The 20,751-nt window shown below is 38.1% G+C and overlaps 3 protein-coding genes across 3 annotated transcripts; all 3 read left to right on the forward strand.

Moving 5' to 3' along the window:
- The first annotated feature begins 769 nt into the window (after positions 1-769).
- LOC118032272 (3-hydroxy-3-methylglutaryl-coenzyme A reductase 1) lies at positions 770-3,303 on the forward strand. The gene is made up of 3 exons (XM_035036928.2): positions 770-2,180; positions 2,296-2,642; positions 2,777-3,303. Exons 1-3 carry the CDS (start codon positions 1,007-1,009, stop codon positions 3,017-3,019), a joined length of 1,764 nt encoding a protein of 587 aa, XP_034892819.1. The 5' UTR covers positions 770-1,006; the 3' UTR covers positions 3,020-3,303.
- A 5,771-nt stretch (positions 3,304-9,074) lies between these two features.
- Positions 9,075-13,795, forward strand: LOC118032271 (cellulose synthase-like protein D4). Its single transcript, XM_035036925.2, has 6 exons — positions 9,075-9,714; positions 9,798-10,190; positions 10,616-11,420; positions 11,535-11,939; positions 12,058-12,395; positions 12,558-13,795. Exons 1-6 carry the CDS (start codon positions 9,242-9,244, stop codon positions 13,522-13,524), a joined length of 3,381 nt encoding a protein of 1,126 aa, XP_034892816.1. The 5' UTR covers positions 9,075-9,241; the 3' UTR covers positions 13,525-13,795.
- Positions 13,796-16,079: 2,284 nt separating this feature from the next.
- On the forward strand, positions 16,080-20,602 carry LOC118032270 (protein FAR1-RELATED SEQUENCE 5). The gene is made up of 2 exons (XM_035036923.2): positions 16,080-19,194; positions 20,204-20,602. The coding sequence occupies exons 1-2, from the start codon at positions 17,020-17,022 to the stop codon at positions 20,375-20,377; spliced, it is 2,349 nt and encodes a 782-aa protein (XP_034892814.1). The 5' UTR covers positions 16,080-17,019; the 3' UTR covers positions 20,378-20,602.
- The last annotated feature ends 149 nt before the right edge of the window (positions 20,603-20,751 follow it).

Genomic DNA, 20,751 nt, shown 5'->3' on the forward strand with positions numbered 1-20,751 from the left:
TATCTACCAAGTCTCGTGGCATTAAATTAATGGTTGTTTTCCGTTGAGCTTTCTCCTTCTACTTGCCTCACGAATAAGAAGGCCATAATTAATAGAGTCTGAATGCGTTTGGGATGAGCACCACGCCATCACGAGCAACAGAAGAACACGCTCACCCTTTCCTAGCATAGTCTACAGAAAAGAGGGGTCGCTAACAAGCACTCATTCGGAGGGGAACAGTGCGTTTTAATGATTACTCAATGTTTTTTTCCCATGGGCAATTACCAATCCTTCGCGAGAATGCTTAAATCCCCATCGGTCCCTGTTTTGTTGGATAAAATGCAAGCTGTAATATATCAGGACGGACGTCTCAAGCAACAGCCAGCAGAAAATTAAACTGGCTAGGGCTGCTTGCTTTGATATCTAAATCAATCCCGGTGCGTGGACACGCGTGGTTAGACCCGGCTCTTATCTGTTTCGCGTAATGAATGAATATACATATATAGATTCCAGGAAGAAAACAAAATTCTCCTCTATCCATCCATGGTTAAAACAAACACGAGCGTTGAAGAATATCGTGGAGTGCCCCTCCGATATTTAAGAAGAATAGAGACAGGAGGGGAGAGGTTTGGTCCAAGAGAGTGGTGAGGCAACGGCAGGCTACAAACGGTACTGTCCCATAAAATCAAGAAGCAGCTGCGAAAGGTACAAGAAATGAACAGGCACCCAACTTCGCCAGCTTTGACTCATGCAATGGAATATTGGGACCTTGTCCTCCTTCGCCACATGCAAATTCCCTTCTTCATACTTTTCTGCATGTTGCCTTTTTTTATATCAGCGTGATGCGTTAGGATAGATATTAATCCAAAAGTCACCACCAGTAGTTGTATATATATGCCCGCTTCTACTCCATTGCTTCACCATCCATCCAGACCCAACACACAACGCTAACAAACTCCCTCTATTCTCTGCCTTTCTCATTTCTCGATCCGCCGCCCGGTTCCCATTCACCGCCGCCGCCGCCATAATGGAGGGGACTCGTCGGCGATCGACCACCACCACCAAACCCTCTCGTAAATTCACTGATCACGACGAAAGTAGTGCAACGACTGGCCCAAAAGCATCCGATGCCTTACCCCTTCCTTTATATATAACCAACGCTCTCTTCTTCACCGTTTTCTTCTCCGTTGTTTATTTCTTGCTTACTCGTTGGCGTGAGAAGATTCGCAATTCTACTCCTCTTCATCTTGTCACCCTCTCCGACATCGTTGCTATTTTTGCCTTTGTCGCTTCTTTCATTTATATGCTTGGTTTCTTCGGCATCGACTTCGTTCAGTCCCTTATCCTCCGTCCTTCTCCTGATGTCTGGGCTGCCGAAGACGAAGACGAAGAAGATCTTCTCGAAGAAGATGCCCGCAAAGTTCCCTGCGGACAGGCTCTTGATTGCACTGCACCAACTCAAAAACTCGCCGTGGTTCCTTCTCCTCCCCTCAAGCCTAAGGTGGTCGATGAAATCCCATTTCCTACCACTTTATGTGAAGAAGATGAGGAGATTATCAACTCTGTGGTGGCTGGAAAAACCCCGTCATATTCACTCGAGTCTAAATTGGGTGATTGCAAGCGTGCTGCGGCAATAAGGCGCGAGGCTTTGCAGAGGATTACTTGCAAGTCTTTATCTGGATTGCCCTTGGAGGGTTTTGATTACGAGTCTATTTTGGGGCAGTGCTGTGAGATGCCAGTAGGGTATGTGCAGATCCCTGTAGGAATTGCTGGGCCTTTGTTGCTTGATGACAAGGAGTACTCCGTTCCAATGGCCACAACTGAAGGCTGCTTGGTGGCTAGTACGAATAGGGGTTGTAAAGCGATTCATTTATCTGGTGGTGCTACAAGTGTGTTGTTGAGAGATGCCATGACTAGAGCACCTGTTGTGAGGTTTGGAACTGCTAAAAGAGCTGCCCAATTGAAGTTCTACTTGGAGGATCCTGCCAATTTTGAGACTGTGTCCACGGCTTTTAACAAATCTAGCAGATTTGGTAGACTTCAGAACATTAAGTGTGCTCTTGCCGGCAAGAATCTCTACATGAGATTCTCCTGCAGCACTGGTGATGCTATGGGCATGAACATGGTTTCTAAAGGTGTTCAGAATGTTTTGGACTTTCTCCAGAATGATTTCCCTGATATGGACGTGCTTGGCATCTCTGGTAAGCCAGCTTCTTTGCTTGATTCTATGATCATGTTTTGTGTTAAGTTGTTATTTGTATTGAAACTGATGTCTATATATATATATATACACACACATATGATGCTCTTTATCAGGAAACTACTGTTCTGATAAGAAGCCTTCCGCTGTCAACTGGATTGAAGGAAGAGGCAAGTCAGTAGTGTGCGAGGCAATCATCAAGGGTGATGTAGTGAGGAAGGTGTTGAAGACTAACGTGGGGGCCTTGGTAGAGCTTAATATGCTCAAGAACCTTACTGGTTCTGCCATGGCTGGAGCTCTCGGCGGCTTCAACGCTCAAGCTAGTAACATTGTCTCTGCTATTTATATTGCCACTGGCCAAGATCCTGCTCAGAACGTAGAGAGTTCTCACTGCATTACCATGATGGAACCTCTTAATGGCGGAGAGGATCTTCATGTCTCAGTGACTATGCCTTCCATTGAGGTAATTCACATTGATAATTCCTATCTTACTCGCTTGTGCTCTCTAAATCAGACATGCATGGCACTTGAAATTGTTAGATGGTTGTAGGATGTTGTGGTTGGTATCTAATTTGCTTATATGACGTATCATTTCAGGTTGGTACAGTTGGAGGAGGTACCCAGCTCGCATCCCAGTCAGCATGCTTGAACCTGCTCGGGGTGAAGGGTGCTAGCAAAGAGACCCCGGGAGCAAACGCAAGGCTTCTGGCCTCCATTGTAGCTGGTTCCGTTCTCGCTGCAGAGCTCTCCCTCATGTCCGCTATTTCAGCTGGACACCTTGTCAGTAGCCACATGAAGTTTAACCGGTCAAAGAAAGATGTTTCCAAGGTTTCTTCGTAAAATGTACATTTGAGGGCTCGATAGAAGCAAGAATGCCCTGGGACGGTGCGGGGATCCATATATAAGACGATCGAGTCATACGGTGAACTGTCGATGAGGCACTTCAGAAGACGGAGAGAAAGAGAGAGGATAGGAAAGGAAACAGAATAAATGGATATCAGCATAGAAAATGTTAATAATGTGTATTAGTACTCTCTTTCCTTCTTTCTTTCTGTTTTTTTTTTTTTTAAAAGAAATATATTCTGCAATTTGTGTAAAATTAATTATCCAAACATTTACAGCTATTTTCTTGTCCATGAAAGATTCTACAGCCCGTTAAATACTTGAATATCATCTCCTGTTTCTCTTCTTGTCCATACACTATTTATTCTTTGTGATTTCATGATATCCACATCACAGAATACTTGAAAACAACCTTCTTTTAGGTTTGCATCTGCCACCCGCAACCAAGTGATAAAAACTTTTCTTCTTTGTCTTTAGATTTTTTTTCTTGACTTTTTTATAAAATTTTATTAATTTTTAATATTATTAGTTAATTTAAGTTTATGATATGTTATTTTTTAAATTTTATCCTTACTTTTTTATTTTTTTTGTTTGAGTTATTTTTCATTTTAATTTAACCTTCTAATAAAAAAAAATCAGTTCCCTTTAGTTTATTTTATTTTTATTTTTTATTTTAGATCCTTTTATCTCATTAATTTTTCTTTTTATTGTATTCTTTAGTGTTTATTGACTCTGTCCAAATTTTTTATCCAATTTCAATGATGACTTATATATGAAAGAAAAACTAAAACATGGAGGGAAAACACTATATTTTTTCTTATAAAATATTATGTGTTGCTACAATATTTCCCCACATTGTTTTTTTTTTTCTTGAACCATTTTTTTCCTTTTCCTTTTCCTTTTTTATGATTTTTTAAAATTAAATTAATCTTATTTTTTTAATATTGAGATGGTTGAGAATTTAACTTTGTAATTTTTTTTTTATTTTGTCATTCTATGAGGTTAGTGTGGTTTGCAAGTTTGTCAAGGTAACTCAGGTTGTCCGAATTTATAGATTTGGTAAGTTTTTTTTTTTAAAAAAAAAAAAAATTGAAGTTAGCTTTTTTATAGTCTTTTTTTTTGTTCATATTGTTAAAGAAATAGTTTTAAAGAAAAATCATGTTATTAGACTTTATGAAGTAATAAAAATTAAAAGATGAGAGGAAAACTACTATTTACCTAATACCCATTGCACTATGAATTACAATAGTAATTCACAGTTTTTTTTTTCTTTTGTTATGATTTTTTTTCAAATTTTATTTTTGTTGATTTTATCTTTTAAAATTGAAATAATTTAAAATTTAGTTTCGCAATTTGCTTCCTTTTATTTTGTCTTTATATAACGTTAGCATGGATTACGGGTTTGTTAAGGTAACCCAAGTTGTCCTGGTTTACGAGTTTGGTGGGTTGTTTTTTTTTTTTTTTTTTAATTTAACTTGACTTTTATTGTTTATTTTTTTCTAGTATAGTTAAAAATTAAAAGGTGTGAGAAAACTACTATGCACCTACATACATTGTACTGTGAATGACAATAGTAATCAACAATGTTTTACTTTCTTTCTTTTTATATTTTTCTTTTTTCTTTTCCATATGATTTTTTTTTCAAATTGTTTTTTGTTGATTTCATCTCTTAATATTAGGATCATAGAGATTTTGACCTCACAACTTATTTTTTTTTATTTTCCCCTTTTATAAGGTTAGTATAGTTTGTTAGGGTAACCCATGTTACCCTAGTTTATGAGTTTGGTGGGGGTGTTTGTTTATTTTAATTGGATTTGATTTTTTTATCATTTATTTCTTTCTTATAGTTAAAGAAAATAGTTTTTTTAAAAAAAAATTATAGTATTAGATTTTATAAAGTCTATGAATCTATTCACATGTTTTGTTGGTTGACTTGGTTTGTTGGTCTAGCAAGTTTAACATTTTTAAATTACATTTTTTTTGAAATCTTAAGATAATGGGTCAATTGAGAATTCAGTTTTCATAATTGGTTTTGTTTTATTTTTTATAAGATTATTGTGATCTAAAAAAAAATCTCGGTTTTGGGTTGGTGTTTGATTTTGTAATCATTTATTTTTGTTATCATATAATTAAATAAAAAATAATTTTTTTAAAAAATACAAATTATAATCCAATGAATTCCATAATCCATTAACAGATTAGGCGTACTAGCCTAACTTATCCAATTCACAAGTTTGACAAGTTTACCCATCGATAGATAAGTTTTTTTTTTAATTTATTATTTCTAATTTTATTATTTAATATTGGATTGTTGAGAAAGAGACTTCATTATTGATTTTTTGTTTGCTTTCTAGGTATAATTGTCTCAAATAAAATGTCTATATTTTAGGTTGGTATTTAATTTTGTGAGTATATGTTTTTATTATATAATTAAATAAAAAAATTTATTAAACCTAATAGAATCCATGACCCTGGTTGTGAGAGGGCCGAGGTCGATCAAATTTATCTTTATCTCAATATCTTAAAAAAATTATCATCTTGAAATTTTTTTAAAGCTAAGTTCTATCTTTATTGATTATTAAGTTTTTATTTAGACCTATGAAATGAATTAATTTAAATAAATTTAGCTCTTATATGATTTAATTAAAAATTTAAGTTAGATAAAAAAAATTAATTTAAGAAATTTTAAAATTAATCTAGATTAGATTTAATAAGAATATGAAAAATTCTCGATATTTTTTATATGGTTTTTACATTTATATATAATAATAGGATACAGTTGGTTTCCTATGACGTGACGTGTGGCAAGTGGAGGTGTATCCACCTGTTCTGTTCGGTTCCTGTTCTTGTTATGGGCTGAGGTCAGAGTCATTGATTGTAGTCAATTTATTACAACACCACAGTACAGTTTGGTAAGATTGTCAAGGGGGATGACCTGATGATTACTTGAGTGTGACGATTTTCTCCACGAGGCTCGACGGCGCCGGACTGGAATTCCCGGCCTCTGCCTGAAACTTTGGACCAGAAATGCTAACACACATTAAAGTAGGAAGAGAAAAGTAAATTTCAATTTAAAAGTTTAAATTAAGTAAGATTTTATATATAATTTATATTATTTTTTAATATATTCTTTTAAATAAAAACTTTTTAGATTTAAAATTTGAATATGTTTATATTATCTTATATTTAATTTTATTAAATAAATAGGGATGATGAGATTTAAACTTCTAATCATTAAATTATCGAGATTTTGATATTATATCAAAAAAAATCATTTCAACCTAAAAATTTAAATTATTAAATAAAATTTTATAATATAATTTATATTATTATTTAGATAAGTAACAACCATTGAATAAGGAAAAGAATATACATGTGTGTGAGTGGAAAGAAAAGGAGTTGGAAAAGTGGGTACAGAAACAAAGAGAGCAAAGATAAGATTAAGAGTGTTTGTCAATCTTGGCAGCTGGCTGTTAAGTTGACTTGATCAAAAAGCGAGGAATCATTTGACTGGGACCGCTCGCCATTCTGTGCCCCTTCTCGCTCTCGGTTAAAAAAAGAATAAATTAATCAAGGAGGGCCTCCAAGTCGCTTGTTTGAATCTATGTTTGAGCGGAATAACATTGGGCCTTGTCTGCATTTGTGAGGCCTTTCATGATGGGCTTTAATGTCTCAATCATGCTCCGTTTCGTGGGCCTCAGCTTGTATGTGTCTCCCCGAAGAAGAACGCAAACGAACGATGCACTAAGTAGTAACCAATTAATCAAGGAGCTCTAATTAAAAGGTAATTACTTTAGATTCTGGGATATCTGGGTATAGAAAGTGGGAACCCATCATCTTTGATTTGATCTGATGGTGCAAGGCATCATCTCTATTATTATTATTATTATTATTATTATTATTGTTGTTGTTGTTGCCGCCGCCGCCGCTGCTGTGCCCGTGCTGGACTGAGTAGAATGATGATATATTCGGTCGTCTTCTGCTCCTCCTTCATGGATTTCTATCTCATGTGTCACGTCGGATTCTCTTCTCTTAACGTTAATGGTCAAATAAAATAAACCCTAAGTACTTGCATCCACGCAAAAAACACAGCACACGTACGTATCCCTACCAAGCTCCATAATTCTGTTCTTGATAATTGATCCATTAATTTGCTTCACGAAACAGAATCGATGGTTATAATTTGTAATTAAATCATCCATCCATGTATATATATGCATGCACAAGAATGGTGCTCAAGGGTCAAGATTATTTTTATGTTCATATCCATTATTACAACTCATGGAAATTACGAAACACTGTCAAGGGTCAAGAATGGATTTCTAGCAAGACCATAATTTGCAAGCCAAGCAGCTACAACCACTGTTGATTCCAAAATGAAAGTGAAAAAAATTTACTATGGGCTTCATAATAAGATTGCCTGAGAGTTAAAGAGGTTATAATTTGATACAAGATATGTTGACAAAATTAATCTATTTTTTACCGGTTAAAATTACTTATGGATATGCAAAGTTGGTGAAAATATTTATTAGCGAGATTGTGTGATTGCATGAAGTGCTAATTTTAATAATTTTGGATAGAGATTTGCAGTTTATATTGCGATTTTGAATGAAATTTCAAGAAGCTATGTATACTGATGTAACGGCCCGACCCAACTTGCCATATATTGTCCACTTTAGGGCGTCAAGCTTAGAAATGGGCTCGTGTCACTAGAAACAAAACCGTGAGGGCGATAAGACTCAAAGCGGACAATGTATGACAAGTTGGGCCGGGCCGTTACATTTGGTATCAAAGCCGACCTCACTGGCTGTCCAGTTGTGCCGACGGGGTCGTCGGGCTCTTTAAAGGGATGGATTGTAAGATCCCACATCGGCGGGTGAGGGGTGTGTTGTTGGCCTTATAAGTGGTGTTGGTTGCCAACTTGTTATATGCGTTTTGGGACGTCAGGCTCAGAAATGGGCTCACGTCACCAGGAACAAAACCATGAGGGCAGCAAGGCCCAAAGCGGACAATATATGGCAAGTTAGGCCAGACGCTCAAAGCGGACAATATATGACAAGTTGGGCCGAGCCGTTACATTTCTGAGCCTGACACCCCAAAACGCGTATAACAAGTTGGCAACCAGTACTACTTATAAGGCCAGCAACACACCCCTCACCCGCCGACGTGAGAACTATTACAACTAAAATATAATTAAGTATAACTTTTCATTGTTAGACAAATAATTAGTTTGAAAGGACTGTTCAGATCTGGAAATAAATTCCTATCATTACTGAGATTTGCTTCCCAAAATAGTTATTAGGTTAGGATATAAATGATGTCTTGTGAAGCTTTGTTTACATGGTGAAAAAGTTTATATACATGTTTGGAAATCTAAAAGAAAACGTTGAATATGTAGTGATCATGGATTCAAAATTCGATTCGTGTGATAAGACACTTGACAATTGATTAATTGCATAGTGCTTGTGACAGACAGGCTTGTCTCTTGGATGTTGCATGAAAAATGAATCACCGAGGCATATAATTATAATAAATCCTTCAATAAACCAAATAGATTGTCATAATTAATGATATACATATGACGTGGAAGAGAGATCAGGGGAGGGGGGGATGTGCTGAAGCGTGCCTGCACTACTACTTGCTTGCTATCCCTTCCTATTCCTTCATCCATAGTATTTAAATATAATATTTAGACTTTGTCGCTGCCGATAAATCCCACCTCCACCACCTCTAGCTTCCGATTATTTTCTTATCATGCATATTCATCACTCCGACGTGCCTCCCACCCACCTTTAACCATGCATTAATCCTTGTTCAACCTAACAATTCCACCTTCAATTCCTTTACTCTCATCTCATATCTTTCTTTTCTGTCTTAATTCCCTTCAACTCAATAAATCGCACACTAATTAAGTAGGTACGTATAAGTTGCTAGCACGCAATTATATATAAAGGTATATAAATATGTATACATCCTCTTTCAAACCAATATATTCTCTCCAATCCAAGAGTTTAATTTCTTCTTCTCTTTGGCTTTTCATTTCTCTGGTGAGTTTTTCTATGATTACATGCATTCATACAAGAAATTCATGATGATGATGAGGCGCAAATGCTGTTATGTTGCGTTTTTATTGTGTCATCGATTAGGTTATTAGTCAAGAAACATTAAACAAGCAGGCAGCAGCAGCAGCAGCAGCCTCATATTATTTAATTGGTTTTAATGGCATCTCTATCTTCCCAACCATCTAAGAAGGCCATACGTAGCCCAGTAAGCACTAACAACGGCAGCTCCCAGCAGGGAAATCGTGGTTCCAACAGCCAAACTGTCAAGTTCGCTAGACGAACTTCAAGCGGTCGCTTTGTTAGTCTATCAAGAGATGACATTGATATTTCTGGAGAATTATCCGGTGGGGATTACATGAACTATTCTGTGCAGATTCCTCTCACACCCGACAATCAGCCAATGGACACGTCGGGGCCAGTCAAGGCCGAAGAGCAATACGTTTCCAACTCTCTTTTTACAGGCGGGTTCAATAGCGTTACGCGTGCCTATCTCATGGACAATGTGATAGAATCGGAGGCGTCTCATCCTCAGATGGCTGGATCCAAGGGCTCTTCGTGTGCAATGCCTGCTTGTGATGGCAAGATCATGCAGGATGAGAGAGGAAATGATGTCATACCTTGTGAATGCAGGTATAATTAATCATCAAGCATGCATGCATGTTTTTATCACATAATTACAGAAACATATTTAATTAATTAATTTTGCTTTGCAGGCTCAAAATTTGCAGGGATTGCTACATGGACGCCCAAAAAGAAACCGGTTTGTGTCCAGGTTGCAAGGAACAGTACAAGGCGGGTGATTACGATGATGAAATACCAAATTTTTCCAGTGGAGCGCTGCCATTGCCACCTCTAAGTAAAGGTGGTGATCACAATAACATGACAATGATGAAGAGAAACCAAAATGGAGATTTCGATCACAACAGGTGGTTGTTTGAGACACAAGGTACTTACGGCTATGGGAATGCCTTTTGGCCCCAAGACGACATGTATGGTGATGATGGCGACGAAGGGTTTCCGGTTGGCGTCCTAGAAAATATGGACAAGCCTTGGAAGCCCCTCAGTCGCGAACAGCCAATCTCCCAAGCCGTTATCAGCCCTTACAGGTAACATACATCTATCTTTGTCTTAATTTTGGATAAATTCACTATAAACTAAATGTCCCAGTTAATTTAGAGGACACTAATATGAACTGCTATAAAAAGGAGTTCCTATAGAAAAGGGACAAGTGCTGTTCTGTGAATTCTTACTGAGTTTGTAATGCAAGTGCAACCCCATAGTTATGATCCCATACTAAATGGCTTCCAAAGGGTACCATCCAGCTTTCCGAGGCCCAAATAAAGCTGTCATTCGTGGTGGCAGCTGGAGAACTATATATTAGGCTATGGAGTATTTAAACTAAACACACGGGAAATAATCCATAAATCTTGGCATTTTCCATAACATTTCTGAACTATACAAATACAAATGAAAATGATAAAATGGTAGGCTAGTACAACATCTCCTTATGTGTATATATATACATTTGCAGGTTGCTGATTTTAATTCGAATGGTGGTCCTGGGTTTCTTCTTGCATTGGCGAATAGTGAATCCAAATGATGATGCAAGATGGTTGTGGGGTATGTCAGTGGTTTGTGAAGTGTGGTTTGCTTTCTCATGGATCCTGGATATAATTCCCAAACTTCATCCTATGAACCGGTCCACTGATCTTGAGGTCCTCCGTGACAAGTTTGACATGCCATCGCCTTCCAATCCCAGTGGCCGATCTGATCTCCCTGGTGTTGACCTCTTTGTGTCCACTGCTGATCCTGATAAAGAGCCACCACTTGTCACAGCCAACACTATCCTTTCCATTCTCTCTGTGGATTATCCTGTAGAGAAGGTGGCATGCTATATCTCAGATGATGGAGCTGCGCTCCTCACTTTTGAGGCAATGGCCGAGGCAGCAAGCTTTGCCGATTTGTGGGTTCCATTCTGTCGAAAACATAATATTGAGCCAAGGAACCCTGAAACCTACTTCAACCTAAAAGTTGATCCAACCAAGAACAAGAGCAGGCCTGATTTTGTCAAAGATAGAAGGAAGATGAAAAGGGAGTACGATGAATTCAAGGTGAGGATCAATGGGCTTCCAGATTCTATAAGGAGGAGATCGGATGCTTTCAATGCAAGGGAGGAAATGAAGATGTTGAAGCACATAAGGGAGAGTGGAGGTGATCCTTTGGAGCCAATAAAGGTCCCGAAAGCTACATGGATGGCTGATGGCACCCATTGGCCCGGAACTTGGGCGTCCCCAGCTGCCGAACATTCCAAAGTTGACCATGCTGGAATTCTTCAGGTACTAAACTACTTCGTGATCATTTTGTATTTCCTCGATCATAAACCTGTCTTCTAAATAATTTGACAATAATATATATGTATATAATGTTAATTTGTGATCATGTGGATGCAGGTGATGTTGAAGCCTCCTAGCCCTGACCCACTGACGGGAGGAACGGATGATAAGATGATAGACTTCACAGATGTGGATATACGTCTACCTATGTTTGTGTACGTCTCACGAGAAAAGAGGCCTGGTTATGACCATAACAAAAAAGCTGGTGCCATGAATGCTCTTGTAAGAGCATCTGCCGTTCTATCCAATGGTCCATTCATTCTCAACTTAGATTGCGATCACTACATCTACAACTGCAAAGCTATCAGGGAAGGAATGTGCTTCATGATGGACAGAGGAGGTGAAAATATCTGCTATATACAGTTCCCTCAGAGATTTGAGGGCATTGATCCTAATGATAGATATGCTAATCGCAATACTGTGTTTTTTGATGGAAACATGCGTGCCCTTGATGGTGTTCAGGTACTTGAGAATTAACGAAATAATTAAGACTAATATATATAATTATTGCCATTTTTAATCACAAGAAAACACACATTAACAGCGATGGATTGATCTTACATGAGTCTATGCATTACAGGGCCCGGTTTATGTTGGAACGGGTTGCATGTTTAGAAGATTTGCTTTATACGGATTTGATCCACCCAATACAAACAAGACGGAGGAAAAGAAAGATTCAGAGACGCTTCCCTTAGCAACTTCCGAATTTGATCCTGATCTTGATTTCAATCTGCTACCCAAGCGGTTTGGGAATTCTACATTGCTGGCTGAATCTATTCCTATTGCCGAGTTCCAAGGCCGGCCGCTAGCTGATCATCCTGCTGTCAAGCATGGCCGTCCTCCTGGTGCTTTGAGGGTCCCTCGTGAACCACTTGAAGCCACTACAGTTGCTGAAGCTGTGTCTGTCATTTCTTGCTGGTATGATAAACTTTTCATTTCATCAGTGATCAATCAACTCTAGCCATCGATTACAACATTATCTGTGCCTGTGACTCTTTGTTTGGTTCTCAACAACAAGATATATATATAGATTACAAGATATTCCCTTCTATCTTATTATTGTTTGCTGGTGTATATTAGGTATGAGGACAAGACTGAATGGGGGGACAGAGTGGGTTGGATTTATGGTTCAGTCACGGAAGATGTTGTGACAGGCTATAGAATGCACAACCGTGGCTGGCGTTCTGTCTATTGCATAACCAAGCGCGATGCATTTCGTGGCTCAGCTCCAATTAACCTTACTGACCGTCTTCACCAGGTGCTTCGTTGGGCAACTGGCTCTGTTGAGATTTTCTTCTCCAGAAACAATGCCTTTTTGGCCAGTAGGCGTCTTAAACTCCTCCAGCGCTTTGCTTATCTTAATGTTGGCATCTACCCATTCACCTCGATTTTCTTGATCGTCTATTGCTTTCTCCCTGCACTCTCACTTTTTTCAGGATACTTCATTGTCCAAACTCTGGACGTTGCATTTTTAATCTACTTGCTACTCATAACTATTTGCCTCGTCGTTCTGGCTATTCTAGAGGTGAAATGGTCTGGTATAGAGTTGGAAGAGTGGTGGAGGAACGAACAGTTCTGGCTCATCTCTGGAACCAGTGCCCACTTTGCGGCTGTCATGCAAGGCCTTCTCAAGGTGATTGCAGGAATTGAGATATCTTTCACATTGACTTCCAAGTCTGCAGGAGATGAAGTTGACGATATCTATGCAGACTTGTATCTTGTAAAGTGGACATCTTTGATGATTATGCCCATTGTTATTGCCATGACAAACATAATTGCCATGGCCTTTGCTTTTGTAAGGACGATTTATAGCACAGTTCCGCAGTGGAGTAAGTTTGTTGGCGGAGCTTTCTTTAGTTTCTGGGTGTTGGCTCATTTGTATCCTTTTGCCAAGGGCTTGATGGGGAGGAGAGGGAAGACCCCAACCATTGTGTTCGTTTGGTCTGGTCTCATTGCCATAATAATCTCTTTGCTATGGATTGCCATTAGCCCACAAAAGCCAAATGCAACAGCTGACGGAGTTGGGGGAGGGTTTCAGTTCCCTTGAGCGCCTCAGGTTGAGTGAACACCAGATACAGGAATCTTAGATTACTGAACTGTACCACTTGCAAGATCCAAGTCGGTTCAAGAAAATAAAAGGTTTGAGATAGAACGAGATTTTGCACCTTTTGAATTTTTTCTTCATGTAATTTCCTAAAAGACTTGTAAACTAGGAAGGTCAACAATAGGTAACCTGTAACGAAGGAATGGAGGGATGCTGAAAAATCTGTGAATTTAAGGTCAAATATTGATGATAATCCCAGAAATTTTCGCGAGAATTCAGTAGAAAAAAAGCGTAGTTTTCTAATCCTCCATAACTCTGTCCCCATGTGAATGAATCCATCCCTTTGCATGATGCAATTGTGATGATTTATGCTATTTAATTGCAGAATAAAGCAAGCGTGAAATAAACTTGTCCATTTAGATCTCTAAGCTCAACTGTGAATGTCACTTAACAAATTACACTACAAAATCAGTGTTTGGACATGATCCTAATTAGAACTTTCTTTCATATCTTGGGAGCAAGATGACATCGAAATCTCTTCCCTGTGTGCTCAAGTGACAGCCAAATCCGAATTCGACTGATCTGATGGCTCGAATGGTACACGCACGAACAACTGGCCATGCAGGGTGACTGCAGAAGATGTCTGCTGTGGATCGATTCTGGCAGGTAAACTCACGACCTGAAAGCAAAACCTTCTGCTAGTGTATCACTAATGAGTCTATATATAGGAATACCTGTATGTCTTGAAGAATAAAGAAGATGGATCCAGCAAAACAGAAAGTTACTATTTGATTCTTTTAATCTTTCTGATGATGGGAAATATTTGCATAAAGAACACAGGGCCAAAAAAACTCAGTCTACACCACACTCTCAATGATCTAGTCCAATGAACCATGCAAGCAAATGCAAACAGCATTAGTTCTTTATTAATGCCTTTCTGAATTGAGGATGTCTCGCCCCAAGGACTATCCATATGCTCTGGTTGGCCAGATATGATCAAACGTCCTGATCCACCAGTACAGGACGTTTTTTATTCCTAGGTACAGCAGTCACTACTAATATTGTTTTTCTCAATGATGGTTCTGTAATTATCATCAAATGAAGAGGCATTTCAGGCTCCATTTCCATGGCACAAACTACACTGTAGACTTGTGATGTTCGGAGAAAAAAATAACAATAAGAATTAATAGGAAAAGGCAATAATGCCCTTAAAGGGTTAGATAATAGGTATAAATAAATGATGGGTATTCTAGTATTTGAATAAAGAACTTGATAAATATAGAATGAAGAAAAATAAGTTGAAGAAGAGAAAAGAGAAAAGAGAAAAAAGAAAGAGAAGAAACAAAAATAAAAAAGAATTTGAGAAGCTAAGTTGTTTAGGTAAGATTTATGCTTTAATGTGTATAATTATAATTTTTAGCTTTAATGTGTATAATTGTTGTTTTTAACTTTAATTTCGGATTTGTTAAGGTTAGGGTTTTTAAATTTATGTTTTGAATTAATTGTTGAATTGGTTATAATGTAATGAATTAATTAAAGTATTATAAATTATTTGTTATGAATTTTTGAGGTTTTAGGTTAAGATTTGGGATTAGCTATTTTAGATGAAACTAATTTGAAATTCTTGATTAACCGGTCGACATGTTGGTTGCTAGACTTTGGTCAACCAGTGGGGTTGAATTGGTAGACTAGTTAGTAGACCGGTTGGGTTGAATTAACAGACCAATTGAATGTGTAGTGGGGTATAATCAATTCTGTTAGGTTTGATCGGTTTGAAATGTGTTTGGGATTGATCAGGTTGATTGATTCCAGTTTATAATTACGTTTTAGTTTCTAAATGTATAGGGTTATCAATTATGCTCAAAGTCAAGTGCATTATATATATATATTGTTTATTATAATAAAAACATGATGATTTGTTGAATCTGAATTCTGTATATGAGATATAACTCCTCATTTGATTGGTGTTAATCTTTATGCATATCATATTTAAACTCTAGTTGGTCGAGCGAATCACTAACTTGTGGCGACTGATTATTCTACAATCTAGAGCCATATACTCATTGCATTTTGATTTTCTTTCAAGCCTTACCTTATTATAATCCTTGTTGCGGCCTGTTTGTGAAACTTTTTTATAAAAACCTAAAGTTAAATTTATACATGTTTCTATTTGCCTTATTATCTCATATGTATATATTAAATATTATCTACTCATTAAGTTTTTGAACTTATCCTCTCATTTTTTTTTTAAGACTTATAGTTTTACTAATAAACCATGTTTATTGAACTTCAGAATTTATTATTATTATTATTATTATAATTAATGTTATTTTGTTATATCTAATTAAAGCTCTATAATTATGATATTTTTATTAACTTGTATTAAGATATTCATTAATTAAATAGTAAAAATTTATATGTAAATTTAAGTTGATATAAATATAAAAATATAAGAGGTGGACCTTCTACATGTGCCAATAATGAATCGGAGAATCAAGTACAGGATTAACCGGATGCAACAACAAATGGGGAGACAGAGAGCACTAAAACATAAAATTTAAGGGAGTGGCATGGGCATTGTTACCCCCCCAACCCACCAGTCACCTCCAATCCAGACTTTGTTGCTTCTTCTTTTGTTTCCAGAGAGTGAGAGAGGTGGCGGCGGTGACGGGACGAGAGGAGAGAAGAGACGAGGAGGAGAGTGACTGCTCAACTGACTTGTAATTTGTTTTGTTAAGGTTAAAAAAAAAAGAAAAAGGCAGCGCAGATCGTTGGCTGATGGCACTGTCTGGCAGACTGGCCCCCGTGAAGTTATTTTATGGAGTATTTCATTCCATTAATTTGATAATTTTTTTGGGGATTAGGGATCCGTCCTGAGTAATTAAAAGGCCCATCATCACCCTTGCATTTGATCAAAAATAAATAATAAATCTCTACGCATCATCAAACAGCCCTTGTTCAAGGTTCAAGCTATAATAATGGATAGCGCAGTAGAATAGCACATCCCCCCGTCTCCCTCCCTCCCTCCCAATTGATTAATCCCTCAATAAACCACCATGTCTCTCCTCCTTTTCTCTCTTCTGCTACTATGGTTTTTTTTTTTTTTTTTTCATCATACCGACCCTAAACGACAACAACAACAATTTCCTAATTACCAATTATCAATAACAATATAATAAAAAAGGTTCACAACTTTTTCCTTCTTCCGAAACCCTAGAAAACTCCCCCTCCCTCCGTCCCTCCCTGTATTTCCCATTCAAAACAGAAGAAAAGAAATAAAGTTGGAGCTGTTTCTGTTTCTGTCTCCGTATCAGTATCAGTATCAATAGCAGTTTCTATGTGAGGGTCAGTTGTTTCCATTTTTACCACTTGTTTCTGATTTCCTTATATTCTACTGCCACTACTTCATTTCTTTTTTTATTAAGTGGAGCAGACTGATATATGTACATGTCAGTTTAATTTTTATTACATTAAAAAAATAATTGAATTGAATTGGAGATGGAAAACGAGGCGCTTGAATTCGATATAGGTTTAGGAAGTGGTGCCGATGATGATGCTGTTGACATTGATATTGATGACGACTTGCCTTCCACTCCTCCCCTTCCCCTTCCCAGCTCCACCTCCACTCCTCCTACTCAAATTTACCTTCCTGAGGGTGATCTTTTGGATCTTGAGCCTTATGAGAGCATGGAATTCGAGTCTGAAGAGGCTGCCAAGGCCTTTTACAATTCTTATGCTAGGCGTGTTGGCTTTAGTACCCGTGTCAGCTCGTCCCGCCGTTCTAGGCGTGATGGAGCTATTATTCAGAGACAATTTGTGTGTGCCAAAGAGGGTTTTAGGAATTTGAACGAGAAGCGTACTAAGGATAGAGAGATCAAGCGTCCCCGTGTTATTACTCGAGTTGGTTGCAAAGCTTCTTTGTCTGTCAAAATGCAGGATTCTGGCAAATGGGTTGTCTCAGGTTTTGTTAGGGGACATAATCATGAGTTGGTCCCTCTTGATCAGGTGCATTGCCTCCGTTCACACAGGCAAATATCTGGCCCTGCTAAGACTTTGATCGATACATTGCAGGCTGCGGGAATGGGCCCTCGTAGGATTATGTCTGCCTTGATTAAGGAGTATGGTGGAATTAGCAAAGTTGGATTTACAGAGGTTGATTGCAGGAACTACATGAGGAACAATCGTCAGAAGAGCATGGAAGGAGACATCCAGCTCCTTTTGGATTATTTGAGGCAAATGCACAATGAGAACCCCAATTTCTTTTATGCTCTCCAGGGGGGTGATGACCAGTTCACGGGCAATGTGTTCTGGTCTGATCCAAGAGCTAGGGCAAACTACAGTTATTTTGGAGACACTGTTACGTTTGACACCACATACAGGTCCAACAGGTATCGCTTGCCCTTTGCGCCCTTCACTGGTGTTAACCATCATGGACAGCCTGTTTTGTTTGGTTGTGCTTTCTTATTGAATGAGACTGAAGCGTCATTTATTTGGCTGTTTCAGACGTGGCTCACGGCAATGTCAGGCCATCATCCAGTGTCGATCACCACCGATCAGGATGCAGTAATAAGTTCAGCCATCATGCAGGTCTTCCCCGAGACTCGACATCGCTTTTGCAAATGGCATATCTTCAAGAAATGCCAGGAGAAGTTGTCCTATGTGTTACTCAAACATCCAAGTTTTGAGGCAGATTTTCATAAATGTGTTAACCTCACTGATTCGATTGAGGAATTTGAATCCTGCTGGTTGTCGCTTGTTGATAGATATGAACTCTGGCATCATGAGTGGCTTCAAACAATATATTCTGATCGCAGGCAGTGGGTCCCTGTGTATCTGCGTGATGCTTTTTTTGCAGAGATGTCTATAACTCAGCGAAGTGATAGCATGAACTCATACTTTGATGGTTACGTGAATGCTTCAACCAATCTGAGCCATTTCTTTAAGCTGTATGAGAAAGCTATAGAGAGTCGAAATGAAAAGGAAGTAAAAGCAGATTATGATACGATGAACACAAACCCAGTTTTGAAGACCCCATCTCCAATGGAGAAACAAGCATCCGGGCATTACACTAGAAAATTGTTTGCAAGATTTCAAGAGGAGCTAGTTGGGACGCTAACTTTCATGGCATCCAAAGCAGAAGATGATGGGGAGAGCATTATGTACCAAGTTGCCAAGTTTGGGGAAGATCATAAAGCTTACTATGTTAAATTCAATGTTTTGGAGATGAAGGCGAGATGTAGCTGCCAGATGTTTGAGTTCTCTGGTCTTCTATGCAGACATGTGTTGGCAGTCTTTAGAGTCACCAATGTGCTTACCCTCCCATCTCATTACATTTTGAAACGATGGACAAGAAATGCCAAGAGCAATGTCATATTGGAAGAACACCCCACTGATGTATATAATGGCTATCTCGAATCTCATACTGTTCGATATAACACCCTACGCCATGAGGCTTTCAAATTTGTAGACGAAGGATCCAAGTCCCTAGACACCTACAATGTGGCAATGGGTGCTCTGCAAGAGGCCACAACAATAGTTGCACTGGCAACCAAGATTGAGGGGAGAACTAGTGTTGTGAATAGACGGAATAGAGGGGACATGGCAGGCAATGGGATTAGGGCTAATTATACCAGTGGGAATCATCTGGGGAGCTCTGGCCAAATTTTGTCGGAGGTTAGAATCATTTTCCATTTACCACGCTTCATGTTTCATCCATTTTCTTGCAATCACATGATGTCAATTGATTTCATTTATTACTGTCTACTGCTTTATTTCTCCACGGACCTACATGTATATACCATTTTTCTACCATCTACGTTTATTTTCTGTTTTTCTCTCCATCTTGATGACCCAAAATTTTGATGTAAAAATTATCATGACTAGCTTCTATTTAGCGATCCAATGGCATCTGAGTTTATGACCACTTTCAGAACCTCATCCTCCTTATGACAATCACTAAAAAAATGATAATCGCCGGCCTTTGTCCATGCATGTACACTCAAGCTTTTGAAACCCTTGCAAACATGTTGGCCTACTGGCATTCTTTCCCTGTCTGTGGTTTTTGGTAGGGTAAGTTGCTTAAGAGCCCTTGATATTCTTTCTTTTTCAATGTTAGTAATGTTAAAACATAGATATGGTCATGGTCATTTAATCATGGAAATGTCACTAGAATCATTAACTGAGTGCATCCTAAATTTTGGAAATTTAGATCTCATTGACCTCCTGAAGACCCGTATTGAGTTATTGCCCTGAGTAGATGTCCTGAAAGAAAAACAAAGGTCAAATCCATACATCAGGGAAACTATGTCTCTTGATTGTGGTGACTTCATTATGAAATCCTAAAAAAAATTACTTCCATTTATGGCATTATAAGTAGACGTTTTGGAAAATACAAGGAGAAAGGCACATATAATTTGCAACTCAACCTGAAAGTTTGGCTTCACTAAAAAGGCTTCTTAACCGGCACAAGTCCTATGCAAATTTGGGTGTGGAATGTTTTCTTTGTTTCTTTTGTAAGAGTGAAATCTTATACTGTTTTTCAGACGCATTGTAGGTTTTCTTTTGAGATCCTCTGCATGTCAGTTAGTGCTCGCATTTCTTATATGGCAGTGCAACAAGATATCTGTATTATGATGGTCTTAGGCCTGTTTTCAACTGTCTTCTCATTGTTGCTATTTTGCAGAAGGATATGGACAAGAAAATCCAAGAACTTAGAGATGAACTGGAGCATGCAAATCGAAAGTGTGAAGTATACCGAGCTAACCTCCTTTCAGTTTTAAAAGATATTGAGGATCATAAGCTACAGTTGTCAATTAAAGTACAAAGCATAAAGATTAGTATGAAAGACAGCATCTGAAGGTGCAATAGAACTTTACCATGTAGTTTCGTTTGTAATCTCTTCTTTTTTTTTCTTTCTCCTCCCAATCAATTGAAAGTCCAAGTACTTCAATGGTGCTCTGTGGATGAGGTTGATTTTGACCTTTTCAGTGCTTTAGAGATCGTGGAAGCTTTCAATTTATCTTATCTTGTACAGTGCACTTATTGTCTTTAGATCTATACAAGGAAGCAATGATTTCTTCAATTTTAGGCAGATGCATGGCCAAAAGTTGTGTAACATGTTTAGAGAAATTGTTTTCCCAGCATCTCTCAGCTGCACCATGAAATACATGCAGGATCTCTGAAGTGCATCGTTCATTGGTTTTTAGTGTCTTTATTTACAACACTGCATGT

This window comes from Populus alba, chromosome 9 (genome assembly GCF_005239225.2).
Source record: "Populus alba chromosome 9, ASM523922v2, whole genome shotgun sequence".
Taxonomy (NCBI): domain Eukaryota; kingdom Viridiplantae; phylum Streptophyta; class Magnoliopsida; order Malpighiales; family Salicaceae; genus Populus; species Populus alba.

Bases quoted from the DNA above. Each gene is read 5' to 3' on its own strand.
- LOC118032271 (XM_035036925.2), top strand. From the start codon at position 9,242: ATGGCATCTCTATCTTCCCAACCATCTAAGAAGGCCATACGTAGCCCA. The intron at 10,191-10,615 runs GTAACATACATC...ATACATTTGCAG, and splicing joins GCCGTTATCAGCCCTTACAG to GTTGCTGATTTTAATTCGAA. The intron at 12,396-12,557 runs GTATGATAAACT...GGTGTATATTAG, and splicing joins GTGTCTGTCATTTCTTGCTG to GTATGAGGACAAGACTGAAT.
- LOC118032270 (XM_035036923.2), top strand. From the start codon at position 17,020: ATGGAAAACGAGGCGCTTGAATTCGATATAGGTTTAGGAAGTGGTGCC. The intron at 19,195-20,203 runs GTTAGAATCATT...GCTATTTTGCAG, and splicing joins CTGGCCAAATTTTGTCGGAG to AAGGATATGGACAAGAAAAT.
- LOC118032272 (XM_035036928.2), top strand. From the start codon at position 1,007: ATGGAGGGGACTCGTCGGCGATCGACCACCACCACCAAACCCTCTCGT. The intron at 2,181-2,295 runs GTAAGCCAGCTT...GCTCTTTATCAG, and splicing joins GGACGTGCTTGGCATCTCTG to GAAACTACTGTTCTGATAAG. The intron at 2,643-2,776 runs GTAATTCACATT...GTATCATTTCAG, and splicing joins TGACTATGCCTTCCATTGAG to GTTGGTACAGTTGGAGGAGG.